General features: G+C 38.3%; 3 protein-coding genes across 3 annotated transcripts; all 3 read right to left on the reverse strand.

Annotated features, from left to right (window-relative positions):
- Window positions 1-38: 38 nt before the first annotated feature.
- Window positions 39-2,228, reverse strand: LOC135082289 (ubiquitin-conjugating enzyme E2 L3). The gene is made up of 4 exons (XM_063977070.1): window positions 2,031-2,228; window positions 1,527-1,622; window positions 1,110-1,296; window positions 39-1,007 (listed from the first exon to the last, which is right to left on the reverse strand). The coding sequence occupies exons 1-4, from the start codon at window positions 2,055-2,057 to the stop codon at window positions 841-843; spliced, it is 477 nt and encodes a 158-aa protein (XP_063833140.1). The 5' UTR covers window positions 2,058-2,228; the 3' UTR covers window positions 39-840.
- Window positions 2,229-2,909: 681 nt separating this feature from the next.
- On the reverse strand, window positions 2,910-11,716 carry LOC135082290 (eukaryotic translation initiation factor 3 subunit C). Its single transcript, XM_063977071.1, has 7 exons — window positions 11,544-11,716; window positions 11,284-11,400; window positions 7,091-7,508; window positions 6,594-6,979; window positions 5,170-6,453; window positions 4,480-4,773; window positions 2,910-4,033 (listed from the first exon to the last, which is right to left on the reverse strand). Exons 2-7 carry the CDS (start codon window positions 11,374-11,376, stop codon window positions 3,857-3,859), a joined length of 2,652 nt encoding a protein of 883 aa, XP_063833141.1. The 5' UTR covers window positions 11,377-11,400; window positions 11,544-11,716; the 3' UTR covers window positions 2,910-3,856.
- A 1,802-nt stretch (window positions 11,717-13,518) lies between these two features.
- Window positions 13,519-15,337, reverse strand: LOC135082291 (synaptosomal-associated protein 29). Its single transcript, XM_063977072.1, has one exon. It carries the CDS (start codon window positions 15,168-15,170, stop codon window positions 14,346-14,348), a length of 825 nt encoding a protein of 274 aa, XP_063833142.1. The 5' UTR covers window positions 15,171-15,337; the 3' UTR covers window positions 13,519-14,345.
- Window positions 15,338-15,482: the final 145 nt, after the last annotated feature.

Below are 15,482 nucleotides of genomic sequence, written 5' to 3' on the forward strand. Positions count from 1 at the left end.
TTTATTACCTTATTAGATTTTTAAATAAAAACAGTATAGTAATTCGAAAAAAATATATATTTTAAAGTTTTCTCACTGAATTGTTCAGCACACACAGTAAGTTACCAAGTAACACATTGACTTATTAAAGGGGGCATTAAAATTATAATACTCGGGCATCATCAGATCAGTAACTTCATACTCTGCAGGTAGAGCCATGTTATTAACAATCAACTTTGTATTCTTCCTATGATCTTTTCCTACAAGCTCAATTTAAATCAAATATTGACACCTGCTTGATAGTAAAATTACCATGTGCATGATTATTTACATAGTTTTGAGTACATGTGAACCCAAAATTATCAATAGCTCTGAAGACAATTAGAAAAAATCTATAGTAAGGTAGTGACATCAAATTAGAAAAAATTAAGTGAAAAATATAATAAGGACCAATAAAAACCCTAATTAAGTTTATTAACATACCCAACTCATTGATACAATTCCGAAATCTAATTTAAACAAGCAATAAAGCCTTGTTCATCAAACTGCCAATTGCTATTCACTAACTTTATTTAGTCTTAACAGTGCTTATTTTTGCAAGCAATACAGTGACCAACAAGCAATAGCAGGAATCTGTAAAGTCGAAAATACCCTGGATGTACAGCAATGTCTAATTTGGAGTTGGTTGGTAAAACAATCTGCAAATACTTTTTAGCTAGCTAATTTACAATAAATGCACAGTGAAATAACAATGTCAGGTTTATATTAATCCTAAATAGATGAACTGTCAAGCCTTATGGTTAAATAAACTGAACATTATTGCTGTAGATCCAAGCAATTATGTATGATCCATACAATTGGTTATTTAGTGTCAGTGTCTGTGGGCCGTTTTTCACTGTGCTTTTTAGTGAATTCTTCAGCATTCTTAGTGAACTTCTTCCTGTCTTTCAGGAATTCTTCAGCTAGTTCCGCACGCAGAGGGTGTTCGGGCTCAGGATCATTAACAAGGGCCACTAATGCTTGGATAACTGTAAAAAAGTTGAGAAATTAAACATCACAATACCTTCCATGATGCTGTTCACTGAAAATATGAGTAATGTTGAACTGTAAGGATAATTTTTGATGATTACCTTGATCAGTCTTGGTGGCTGGCTTCCAATTCTCAGCACTGATGATGGGCAGGCACACTTGCCCTTTCTCATCAATATTTGGGTGATAAATTTTCGTTTTGAAACTAATCTTGGGAGGTTTGAATGGGTATTCTGCTGGGAAGTTGATCTCAATCCTAAATGCTCCTTTATTGTAAGGTGGGTTGTCCTGAAAACATTTAGCAATTTTTAAAGAGTGTAGTTTCCAAACAATCTTAATTGCTTAAAAAGTTGATTAATCCTAAAGTAATTTTATCTGTGTAATTAGGTAATAAGTAGACCATGACTGTGCGCAAAGCACTTTTTTATTACAAAACTTCTCTTTTTATTCACCAACTCAGACAAGTGATTGTAGAAAGAAACAACAAGAAAATACTAAAGTGAAACATCAACACTTACTGGAACAATAAGTCCTTGCCAAGTTAAAATGTTTGACTCATCCACCTGAATGTCCCTGAACGACTTCAAACCAGACTGCCGGATGTCATTTAACTCCTATAAACACAGATACACAATTTTAATGCAATCTAATACATCATAAATAATGTAAGACTTCCATGAAAATGTGCTATTTGAATAGTAAAATGACTGTTTTTCTACTCTAAAAATAATGATCTAAATTATTGTATCACTACTTCAAAATGCAAATGATACCTATCTTGACTAAAGTTTGGTTTAAAATATAGCTTCATGAGAATTTTAGGGGTTGTCCCATACAATTTTTAGCAGTGTGTAACAATACATTGGGATAATTTCACAAATTTTATTTTTCATAAAAAAATGCCTGTTTTATGCAAAACGTATTCGTTTAAATGGAACCGTGTTACACCATTCTTGAAATCTACGTAGAATGGATATTAATAACGGGAATAGGTTTTTCCAATTGCAAAAACGATGTCTCACCTTTTGTAGTCTCCTTGTTGCAGCCATTGTTGTATAACTGTAAACTTCAGGATTCTGATTAAATCTTTGGAAATCAAACTTGTTGTTTAATCGTCCAAACTAACAACATAATTATACAGCACAGTAAGAAATTAATAGGATTTAGTTGTAAAACGTCAGTGGAAAGGTCCACTGCAAATCGGCAACCATTAAGAACTGCGTTTAGTTTCCTGAGTGCTTTAAATAAACGTCAAAACATGACTCATGATTTAAAATTGAATTTTTCTATTATTGAAATTATTTTAGCAATACATTTTGTTGATTTTTAACATTTCAGTCAATAATTTGGAGTTAGATAGTTAATTCTTGATACTATAACACTTTTAAGGTTCAGAGGAATAAATATAGTGATGATCAACAACCATCGCTAAACAAAACGCAATTTATTCAATGCCATCTAGCGTTTGATAGAAATACTAAAAACTATCACGTCACGCATATCTTTCACGCAAAAGCTACTGAACGGATTTTGATGAAGCTTTACGGTAATAATGTTTATAACCCAGAATAACATAATAGGCTATAATTTATGACGATCTGTGACAAAATAAATTTCACGCGGGTGAAGCCGCGGGCAAAAGCTAGTGTGACACTTATGTTATAGGGTCAACGTTTTGTTGGCTTCGAGGTACTTAATACTAAAACTTATCCCTGCTCCTGTATGCGCCATCCCCATCCATATACTTTAGCGATTCTACTATCGTAGTTTATTTAGTTTTTTTCTTACCTAATTTCGACAAACACAAGCTTGAGACTTTGCGACTGACCCCACTGGCAGACCGAATGTTTAGAGAAGATGGATTTAGGAGAGAGGACAAATGGGATAGAATAAAAAATATATTGTGACCAATTTTAAATTTTTACTGCAGGTTTAGTTGGATGTGGGCTATTGTGGACAAGACTAAATATTATAGATGCAGTACATTGGGTAGAATGTAGTATATTGATAGATATAGTTTTCTGCAAGATAGATAAACTGATGTTACATTTTGTGGTATAAAGTCGAATACAATAAAACCTAATTTTCTATGTATACAATTAAGAGGCGTACGTATAAAATTAAAAGATTGTAAACCTTCTAATTTTAGACAGTAATACGAGCTGGATTGAAATAAGAGCTGCCCAGTAGTTATTACATATCTGAGCGTTTATTGATTCCCATAAACTACAAAAAGTAAATCTATGAGACTGTTTTCTTTATTTCCATACAGCATAAGTTGTACGCATCTCAACGGTACAGTCAATCTGGGCAACTTTGGCCATCACTACAACATTAGCTCAAAATATAGTTGCGAATTTAGGTTAATTTTTTTCTCTTTGATTTTATTTATTTCAAATAAGCATTGTATCTATCGCCCGTATTCACAAACGATGCTTGCATAAGTGAAGCAGCAAATCGAACGCACAGCATTGAATAGAGCTCTGTGATTGGTTCACCCTGTGCGTTCATGGGCACTGTGAGAACCCATAGTAATGTTTGTGAATACGGGCGTTTGACTTGTCCACAAAACTTTTTTGACATAAAAAATCAAAGCGAGAAAGTACTAAAGTCGCAATTATATTTTGAGGCAACGTTACACTGATGGGCAGTCAGCTAGATTGATGCCCAGAACAGACGGTGAAACGCAACTGCAACGAAACTGAAATTGCTAGTTACTTTTGAGTTGCATCTAAGTTGAGAGACCACACATGACGCGACCAGTTTGAAACTTTCAGTTTCATTCATCAGAAAGTTGCAGTTTCGTTGCAGTTGCGTTTCACCGTCTGTTCTGGGCCTGACTGTACGTTTAGTCGTCGTGTCCACGCTCGTCGTCCCGGCGGCGGTTGCGCGTGCGCCGGTTCCATCCGCCACCCTCGCGCCGAGGTTCTCGCTGGCGGCCCTCGCCGCGCCCGGCGCCGCCGCGCTGGAAGAACGAGCCTTGCTTCTCGAATATCCGCTCGTTGGAGTCCACTAGGTTGCCGACCTGAAGAATAGAGTTAAGATGTCAGTTAACCTGTTTAGATGATCATCATCTCAGCCATAGGACGTCCACTGCTGAACATAGGCTTCCCCCTGTAACCCGTTTAGATATGAACAAGAAGTTAAGAAATGAATCAATCATCCTGTGAATCATTGGATTCACAAGATTGATTCATCTCTTGACTATTGAGTCAAGATTGGTTCAGCAGAGATATTGCTGTTTCTGATACCTAAATAATATCTATGTCTAACTCTATGAGAGGAATAGATCGATCCGAAATAATAAGTATGCAGTCATGCACTAGTCAATTGGATTGATAGTAAAGAATCCTAGCAGAAACGACTTTCAGATGTTTGGAACTTTGGAGTAATTAATTAGGTCACTCAATAAAATATAAATTTTTTTTTAGAGAAATCAGATTAATCCAAGTTTGATCTAGTTTTGCTCACCTTATCGGCCAACTGCAGCGCCAGCGCTTGCATGCGAGTGGGCTCCGATCTGTGCAAGATGGCGCACTCGCTGGGATCATCCAGTGACGCCAGCAGCTCCTCATTTATGATCATCTTGGAGACCAGCGAGTGGACTCTCTGTCGCGGCATCTCGAACATGTCGGCGAGCGACTTGAGCGACAGTGAGGCATACACGTGCGCATACGTGAAGAGATACGTGCGCAGCGACTCCTCGCGGATCAGGCGGCCTAGCATCGCGCGCACGTTGTCTGCCCCCACCATAAGGTCCCAGACCTGAAATGACAGTTAGAACTTATCATATTTGAAACAAAATTGTCAAAGAAAGAAATTGGCACATTTAAAGTTAAAATATGTATGTGGAATTAAATAAGAAGACAAGATTTTTAAAAGGTGGTTATACAACACTATTTTACAATATAGTCGTGAATGTCGACTATTTGTTTATATTTTAATTCGAAATAGCCCGCGACTATTCCAGGGTGCAATTGGTTTGGTTTATAGATAAATGTGTAGGCAAATATCTATTGAGTAATGTATCCTCGGATGAGATGAGACATTGCCTTTTTGGATGTGCTATTTCAGTAAATAATTAATTATTAAGTTAAAATCCAAAGAATTGGGAACTTTTCAAAGCTGTATGTATTACGAGTATAATCAAGTGTATCATACCTTGGCGTTCATCTTCTCGTTGACGACGAAGTTGAGGCAGGCGCGCCAGTCGCCGCGGCGCATGGCGCGCGCCGCCGCCACCGCGTGCTCGCGCATGGACTCGGGCGGGCCCACCAGCGCCTGCCGCTCGCTGGCGCGCAGGTTCTGGTAGAACGTCTTGCTGATCATGCGCCGCCGCGCGTCGAACTCGTGCGCCGCCATGTACGGGATCTCGATCAGCATCGCCGACACCAGGTACACGCACTCCAGCAGCTCCAGGTTGATGTGCATGTGGAACGGCATCTGCCGCTGCTTCTCGATCTTCTCCTGCTCCTTCGACCGCTCGTGCTGCCGCTGCGGCAGCAGGCCCTGCGCGAGCAGCTCCTTCGGCTTGCCCGTCATCATCAGCTCGGCCAGGCAGCCGTGCGCCTCCTTCACGTTGCCCCGCCGGAACGCGCACAGGCCCAGGTTGGCCATCGTGCGGTTGTACAGGATCTGAGTGCTCGGGTCCGAGTGCTGGACGTTCTCCTGCAGGTGCGACATGAGCAGCAGGTCGCGCGCCTGGAACCAGTTGTCGTGCAGCGCGTGGTGGTAGATGTGCGAGAGGATGGCGCGCGTGCGCAGGCGGTCGGTGTCGTCGTTGGCGTAGATGTACTTGCAGAGGCGCTCCATCTTCTTGATGGTGGTCTCCTCGCCCGGCGGCAGGTCCTTCTTGACCGCGCGCGGGTCGAACTTGTAGTACAGGTGGTCGATCTTGCGCAGGTAGGCGCGGCAGATCTCCTGCGGGGTGCCGTCGCGCTCGACGACCTGGCACACGCGGTCGATGAGCGCCGACACGCGGACCTCGTCCTTGAGGCGCTCGACGTACTCGTTGGAGTGCGGGTCGCACTCCTTGAGCAGCTTGGTGAACTCGTCGTCGAGGCGCTCGAGCGCGGTGAGCAGGCAGCCGCGGACCTTGAAGGGCGGCGCGACGAGCTGCTCGCTCTCCTCGGTGATGGTCTCGCTGAGGAGCATGTCCTCGTGGGCGAGCAGGAGGGTGACCATGTGGTCGACGTTCTCGACGAGCCGGGACCAGTACTCGGGCTTCATGGCGTCGGAGACCTTGGGGTTGTAGTCGAAGAGGGCGGCGACGGTGGCGGCGCGCAGCTTGAGCTGGAGCGCGTCGCCCAGGTTGTGCGCCGCGGCCACTGTGCGCAGCTCGTGCAGCAGCTCGAGCTGCGCGCGCCGGTCGGTGCGCTTGCGCCCGCGGGCCGCGCTGATCTCGCCCAACTTCTTTACCACGAGAGCTGCGTCGATGTCGCTATCCTGTTTCAAAAATAATAATGCGAGGATTAACAATAACCAAGACATAGGATTGAAACAAAATGTAAATTAAATATTAATAATAACAAAAACACTTTGCAATGTAGCTATGTAATCACATATTTTTTATGGTTTTGTCTTACCTTAGCAAACATCTTAGGCTTGTCAGAGGCAGCTGCACCTTTAGTTCTGACAGTCTCCCATTCACCTCCATCGTCAGCTTGATCCTTCTTGCTGACTTTGCCGGTTCGGACTCTCTCCTCGCGCCGCTTAATCCTCCGTTTGTCTCTCTCCTCATCTTCCTCTTTCTCGGTGTTCTTCTTGAGGAACCGATTGCGGATGGCGGCGGCGCCACCGTCCTCGAAGTCGGACTCGGAGCTGGACTCGGAGGAGCTGGAGCCCCAATCCATGGTGTCTGAGGAGTCGTCGTCTTCGGGAGGCGCGCGCCGAGGAGGCTCGGGTGACCGGCGGGCTCGTGGTTTCTCTTTCGGCTTCTCATCATCATCCGAATCATCAGATGATGACGTATCTAAGGAGGAATAAGATTTATTAGCATGTAACCAAATGTTATTGTTTACAATTAGTTATGGTGTCGTAGAAATCAAACAAGTATGAAGTAATAAATAAATCAATGGATTACCTTTCCTCTCATCATCATCATCAGGCAAGTCAGGGTCTTCCCTGAACTTAGATATTTCAGCCTCAAAGTCTTTAGTGTACTTCCTCAATTTCTGTCTCAATGATGTCAGAGCTTTGCTGTTCCCTTTAGACAGGGCCTTCCTGGCGTCACGGTCAGCCCAGGCCCCAGCGACCCAGTCATCGAGTTCGACTAAAGCTCTAATAAAGAATCGTGGAGCGATTCCATTTTCTTCCTTTTGTACCACAGGAGCTGCTCGGGTGTAAGCTCTCTGGAGTTCTTCAAATGAGGCCAGCGCCGACGAGAAGTCCTTGATCTTTTTGTGGTTACGTAACGAGTGGATGATTCCTTCCAACTCTTCATACCTCTTCTCTTTCATGGAGCGCACCACACGCTTAGTTTCTTCCTCATCATCACTGAACTGTGGGTAGTAGACTCAAAATTATTATTGACAATAAAAATCAAACATGATGCCATTATGTGTTTTACATTACATTCTTATTGCACAACTACAAAATGTTTTACTTTATTTTTTTTTAATAACAATCTGTGTTTTTAAAAACTTTATGACTAATTATTATTTTCTATTAACCAATTTATAAAACATGTTTGTATTGTTTGTTTTTTATCATGTTTTTATAGTAGAAGAAAGCCTTAGTTAATGAAACATGTAAATGAAATATCTTTGCCTATATGGGTCATTCCACAAAAATATGTCAACTCTTAGTCCGCGCCACATTTCACATGAAATATTTGTTAATATTTTATTCCAAAATTGTTAAATAACAGCTTGCAATGTGCTTTATTCATCACCCATTTATATTTTTTGAAACTGTTTTTAAAACATCTTAAATTACTTTTGAATGACCCAAAACGTCATTCCCTAGGCATGTCCGTACTCCAAAAGTTCGTGTTTTGGGACCCACATTTATAAAAACATCAACTTTATCCTTTGTTTTAATTAACGAATAATCTATTTAAATGTATATTACACCAAATTCTATTAATATTTTGCGGTTTCAATAAACAATAATTTGATTTTATTTAGTTGAAAAAGAGTCTACAGCTTTAAGCGTCATTCCCTCGCCACGCACTGATTTTATAATTTTGCGCTTTAATTTGTATTTAGAGTGAATGACATTTAGTTGAGTTTAAAGTACGATACGAAGTTATCCTCACACCATACTGGCTTTGCGGTAGCCGTTTTTTGAATTAGTGCAAACGTGCCAGTTGTTGCGGAAACATGTGTTAATCCAGTCACTTCGTCAGTCCCTAGTTGAGTAACTTTATTGATTACAATAGGAAATTGTATATAATTTAATAGTATTTACGTGTGGTTTTTTGGCTATTTTCGGCACATCGTATTAAGCATCTTATAATATAAAGTTAACCTGCATTTGTGTTAAGTTTTACTCCAAATCGTCAGTCCCTAGAGCGTCAGGCCCTAGCTTTAAACGGCACTTGGGACTAAATTACTAGTTAGGGAATGATGTTTTTATATAGTGATAATAACAAAACAACTACATTATGTATATTAACTTATCTATAAATGTTAAGGTTATAGGTTTTATAATTTATTAGAAGTCATATAGGAGTAATGTACTATGAAAAAATTGAAAATTATAATTTCTCCTAAAATATCCCCTCAAGCGATCTGCCGCGGGAAGGCGCTACTGCGTGAAGTGCCCCCCACTTCCCGCGGGAAAAAAAAAAAAAAATCCCGTTGCGCATTTTCCCTAAAATAGCTTATCATTATTACCGTTACATACTATCGAGTCACATTTTTGGAATCTGGATAAAATTACCCGTCTTTTGGTGTAACTTTTAAGGCTAACAAATATATATTTTAGGTACAACAGGGTCATTCCATGACAAATGTTACCGAGGGTGAAAAACTAAATATGTTCTTTTCGCATTAAATCTGATGAATTTTGAAAGTAAACATTCCAAATTATAATGTGCAACAAAAAAAATCTGAAAGAAACAAGTAATTTTTAAGTTATTAGTCTTCAAAGTCTATACTTAAGTCAACTGTCTGAATGATCATTTTCTCTCTAATTATTGGTAATACGATTTTAAAAAAACTATCAATCTGTGAAACGTTTTGCCACTATATGATTCGAGGGTATTTATCATAGTATTGGTAGATAGCGTCATAGTCCCAAAAAAATGGATAATCATCAAGTTTTAAGTGTGTTTTCTTGTTACTTCGGCGATGTAACACCCGAAACAGAAAAACAGGTATTTGTTTTATTATTGTACCTTACACATGGATTAGGGTAACAATATTTGGTAAAAGTAAGGTCATGGTAGTAATGATTTCAAATAGTAACTAATATCTGAGCATGATACTAATTTAGTATGTTTCTTTCTTGATTAAAAACTGTAACACCCGAAACGTTTCGGGTATTACATTTTTATTTATATGTCGATAATGTGTGTATATTGCTTGGAGAAGTGAAAAAGTATTACTGTGAGGGTCCTTTGACCTCCCACTAGCGCTGGCATCGGAAAAGGAGCATATTTCTAAATTTAAGACTTTTTTGAAATGTCGACTTAACACTAAAATTAAGGTATTGCTAAAAAGTGTCGATGTTTGACATTTCCAATAAATATTGTAATTAGAAATTAAAGTAATGCTATTTCAAGCCAAAAACAATAGAAAAAGCTATATTCTGAGGAAAAATTAAACTTGAACTTTGTATATTTTTAAAAAAAAGCTGCTTCGTAATTTCAAACCAGAATTCGCTCTATTTGTGTTTATTTGTTGTACTCCTTATTTTGTAGTACCTAGAGACTAATAAAACACCGATTTTATCGATAAAACGAGTTCAATTTTCGTACTCGTAACACCCGAAACAACACCATTGTAACACCCGAAACAAAGAAAAAAATTATAAAAAAATAGTAAAACGTTTTATTTAACAGTGATTGTATGTTACATGGTTTGTAAATGTCATACTTTAGAAGTCCTGTAAGTTTTAGGTATGATTCCTTAAGAAAATTCGCTAAATTTCGAGTAAACGCAGCAACAGTCAGAACATAGAGGCAAAATCTCGTAACGCCCGAAACGCACACTTTTTGACTCATATTTTCGCTATCCTACATTCTAAGCTGTACAAACTTTATTATTAAGATAAAACAACTAAAAACGGACAGATTAAGACACTAACATTATTAAAATACTATTTCAAAATACATGAAATTGTTGAATATGTGTGTACGAACGTAACACCCGAAACGATGGAATGACCCAACACTTACTTGAAAAAAAAGATTCGTCATTTTTGTCACTTTTTGTGATTGCACTTGATTCACCTTCAAAATTAGAAGCAATGTTATATATTAACACTTATTTCCAAAGTTAATCACATTATACACGTTTTTTATAAAGAAAAACACACTTCCAAAGCATCTAAACGATAAAAAACATCCATCTTTTTCACTACCCAGACGGGCACCGCGGATCGCGTCATCTTCAAACACAGACTGAGAAAAATTTGGTTGAAAAGCAACCATAGTGCCTAGAAAATATAGCTATCACATTCATACTTAAGCATTATTACTTTCGTGCGAAAGAAACAGAACTATATTTTTTAAATGACAGGGTCCCGAACTTGGACAAGTGATTTGCGGCGGGAGCCGCCGCAGATCACTTTAGAGCTTCGTGATTTACGTCTCCCCCCGCCGAAGATCGCTTGAGAGGATAAAGCATAAAGTGACTGGCCCTTTTAGACATAACATAATTAATTAATAAACTATAATTTACACTAATAAAGTATTCAAAAGCATCTTAAAAAAGTTACGGACAAAATGACGTCGAAAATATACAGATTTTTATGGAATGACCCATATCAAGATTATTTTAATAAATGGAACATGGCACCTTACTTTATAATATGTGTAGAATAATGTAAACACAACTTTTTATGAAAGATGTTTAATAAACATAGATTCACAATTTATAGCTTATTTTATGTATTAATTTTGATTCAGTTTATGAGGAATTTTGATGCTAAGGTTTTCGGGTTTTAGTCAGCATATGGGATGTAGGACAAACTTTTATTGTGTTCGATCTTACACGACAATACAAGGCACCCAATGTTTTTGTAAAAAGCAAAATAAGTTACTGTGCCCAATCTGCATCATTGCGATATACTACAGTTGAACACGATATCAAGGGAGTGAGTATTTACCGTGTACACAGGCGCTGGTGCGCGGACTACTGGCTCCTCATCGGTGACACTCTCGGACTCGGAGTCCGTGCCGGTGGCGAAAAAACGACTCATGGTTGCTTCCAAATCCTTCTTTACCTGAACAAAATAAAATATTCTTATCATTTAAGCATTCCCACGTAGAGAAATTCAATGTTGATGGCAAAATTACAGGATCACAAGCATAGTTTCATGCCTTTGAGGTTAGGTCCTAATTGCAAGTGCTAAAGTTGATTGATTACCTCCAGTTAAAAATAACACTTGTAAGGATTCTTGATAAAACGTTTATATCACTGAAACTCATGAAAACCAGGTATAAATTCTGTTAAACTGGATAAAATCCAGTTTGCCAACGACACACTCCACACTTCAACAAAAGTGAAAGAAGTTCTTTTTAACGTTTTGACCACAGCTAAAAATTACATGCCAAATGTCAAATCTGTCTACAGATTATTTTAAAAATTCTAAGACCTAATAAGATTTTAATGGTAATGATTAATCCCTATCTATCTTACGAAATCAATGGCGTTATTTAATTTAATCTTTAAAGAAGACTCTATCAGTCTATGACTTAAGTACCTTCTTGACAGATGACATGATCATCGAAGAAGATTCTATTTGTCTATTGAATCCATAAAATCTTTTTCTGCGTTTCAGCTAAAATGTGGAAAAAACTTATTTATGATGGTTTTTCCTAATTATTTGATGCGTACAGTGATATTTATCAGTGAGAATTCCCATTAGTCAACAAGGAATGGAGTTCAGTAGTTTGATATTACCTCTCACGAAAAATATTTGCCGTACGTGCCTACTAGAATCCGATGCTACAATGTTTATGAATATCCAAGATCTTATTGAACATGAAATGCACAAAGTGAAACTTATCGATATTCTGGTATTTCTCAATTGTTTGGAGGTAAAAATGCGTCTGATAAACGAATGCTTTGTTTTTTCTCCTTAGGGTTCAGATGTTAATTCTATACTATACTTTCTTTTCCAGAATAATGATGAAGACAACTGGCCTCAGGGAATGTGTACATCATGTGTATCCACTGCTTTGGTGGCTTATAACTTTAAACTTAACTGCTTGAAAGCCAACACCACACTGTCTCAAATTCTTACTATACAATCACCAAACAATTTGCAGAGGTCAGACATAGATTCTATTGATATCAATGTAGTTTATCAGGACCATGAGTATGACGTTCCACTCTTCAGCAATCCTCCGGTGCTGGATTATGATCAATCAATGACTGCCAACAATAATAAGGAATTAACACCTTTGCCACCGGTCACTGAGATTACTGCTACTGAGCAACCACCTAGGAAGGAGGGAGACAAAAGATATGCCTGCTCTGTCTGCTCAAAATCGTTTACCCGAATATTTTCATTGAGATACCACATGAATATTCATACAGGTGTCCGTAAATATCTTTGTCCTAAGTGTGGAAAAAGGTTTCACGCTGCAAGCGGTCTGGCACAACATGCAGTTTCACACAGAGATGTTGCTCAGTTTAAATGTGGATTTTGTAATAAAACTTACAAGGCTCGTCAATCATTGAAAAAGCATTTTCGAATTGCACATTCAAGTAACCGTAAACAGTTTGTCTGTGTGACTTGTGGGAAAAGCTTTACAGCAAAGTCTACCTTGATGGAACATATGAGGGGTCATAACGGAGAGAACCGGTTTGCATGCCCAAACTGTCCAAAGACCTACACCAGAGCATCATATCTGAGAGCTCACAGTGTGGTCCATTCAGGACATGAAAGACCTAAACGGTTTAAATGTGATTACACAGACTGTGAAAGAAATTTTGCGACAAAACATTCCTTAGTGGTGCATATTGCGCACACACATAACACTGAGAGACCTCATAAATGTGATATATGCTTTAAAGGCTTTGCTACTCCACATGGCATGAAGGTCCACAGAGAATGTCATTACAGTAAGGAAATGAGCTGTAACATTTGTAATAAAAAGTTCACTAACAAGAGGGTTCTGCAAAAGCACACCAGGGTGCATGACGTGGAAGCTACAGACATGATCCTAGAGACTGTAGTTGATAATGTTTTCTTTGATTAGGTAGGCATAACAATGATTAATGTGTGATATCTTCAACTTGTATTGTTCAATCACAACTATGTTGAAAAACTTATTCAATATTCAGTCAGTATCCCATCCCACCATGTTAATAAATGTAATTAAAAATGAATTGATTAGAATAAACAATAGTTGTTTTAATTTATAATACACATTTACAAGAATTTAGTTCAAAAATTAAATATTTAGTAAATGTTACAGTGTTATCAGACTAACAAGGCCAACTCTATTTGGATAATAATGAGTAAAGTTTTAATGATCTGATGTAACAACTTTAGTGCTCAAACAGTCAAACATTAAAATTGGGTTGAGGATCAGATAGGGAGAGTAATTAACAGTATGCTGCAAATCAGTATTTTTTTAAGTATGGTTGAATGTTGTTTGTTTGTTACACTAACATTTAAAAACAATGTTGATCAAACTATGTAGCCTATATTTTAATAATAATTCCCTATAATTAAGGTCAACCATCTCTCTCTTCAGAACTTTACATAAACAAAGTGGTAGGTACTAGTAAAGTGAACATAATGAAATAACCCTTGTTTCTTTTATACATTTAATACTAAAATATGTAAAGAATATTATGTTGAAGGGATACTATGCATGCAATAATGATGAGTATGTACTTTTAAAACATAGTTATTAAGGTGCTTGAGTAGAACTAAATTTCATTATAATACAGTTTAGAACAATTAAATTTATATTTCTTAAAAACTAATAGTATAACAAAACCACCAAAATAACTTGTAAACTAAACATAGCCAGAAAATAAATTTTCTCTAAAATAAAAATATTTTCAATACATATTATACAATTATTATAGAAAATGTTATAAAATATTGCTTGGGAATGTCTTAACAAGCAAACAACCACACAATAAACCAACATGTTGCTATTCTGACACCCTATATGTTTATGCACAATACATAAAATATATTCTTAGCTATTTTCCAAGCAGTTTATTCATCTGTTTGTTTTGACTTCCAATTTTAATATCTGCTCCCTCTACTTTGTCTTGGATAGTGTCTATAAGCTCATTCTGCTGTTCAATTTCATCACCGAGGGCAACACCGAGGCCTTTGAGCCTGGATATGGAGTGGAGCATTTCATCTAAGTTAGCATCCAGCATATCGTTGATCCGTTTACTATCAGTTACTTGCCCAGCAGAGGAGCTACCTTCGTCCAAGCCACGCAGTCGAGCTGACGGGTGTGCATTGAACCTATCTTCACTAGTTATAGTACTAGATAAATTATTTAGAGTGCTCTCTAGACCACTTATTGAAGAGCCTCTTGTTTCAGAGCCCCTCGCATCAGGAGAGGCTTGACTTCGGGGAGGAGTCGAGTCCGATTTACCGGAAATGTAGTTTTTTAGGCCATAGAATACAGATTTAATACCATTTAGGTGTTTCTGACTGTATGTGAGGTTCGTGTTAATCTCGTCGAGTCGTTTGTTGGTGGTTTGAAGTTGCTCGCGCTGACGGGCGAGTTCCTCTGCTGTCGCTATCCCAATTTGCTCTGATTCACGCAAGAGGCCTACACTGCGGGACGAGGAATCTAGAGTACGTTGTTCAATCTCGCGTTGCCTCTCCATCATGGCTTGTCTTTGTCGTTCTAGTTCTGCTATGTGGCCCCCGCCATACGATGTCGGAGCTGGTTTAGGTTGAGAAGCTGGGATCCTTGGACGGTAACTGTTAACAAAAGTTTCGTCGTCGACGTCGTCATCTTCGAACAAGTTGTTAGTATTACCGATGTATTTGTGTCCAGACATTTCTTATCACTGATTCACACACAACACTAGCAATGAAAGAGTCGTTAAATTTTACAGCGTAGAAAACACAAAGACAGAAATGTTCTTTGTTAATTCAATTTCCTTTTCCCTAGTTTTTTTTACGTACGCCCCTGACAAGTCAACACACACACACACACAAGACATCAGTCATATTGACATAAGATCTGTGTTGCCAATGAATGTATCTTTATTTTCCCGTCATAATTCCTGAAAATAAGAAGGAAAGAAGGAAAAGAAGATTCATCTCCAGGTATTTACGCCGAAAAGTTACAAACGAAGATAATTTATGCG

This window comes from Ostrinia nubilalis, chromosome 21 (assembly GCF_963855985.1).
Source record: "Ostrinia nubilalis chromosome 21, ilOstNubi1.1, whole genome shotgun sequence".
In the NCBI taxonomy this organism is placed as follows: domain Eukaryota; kingdom Metazoa; phylum Arthropoda; class Insecta; order Lepidoptera; family Crambidae; genus Ostrinia; species Ostrinia nubilalis.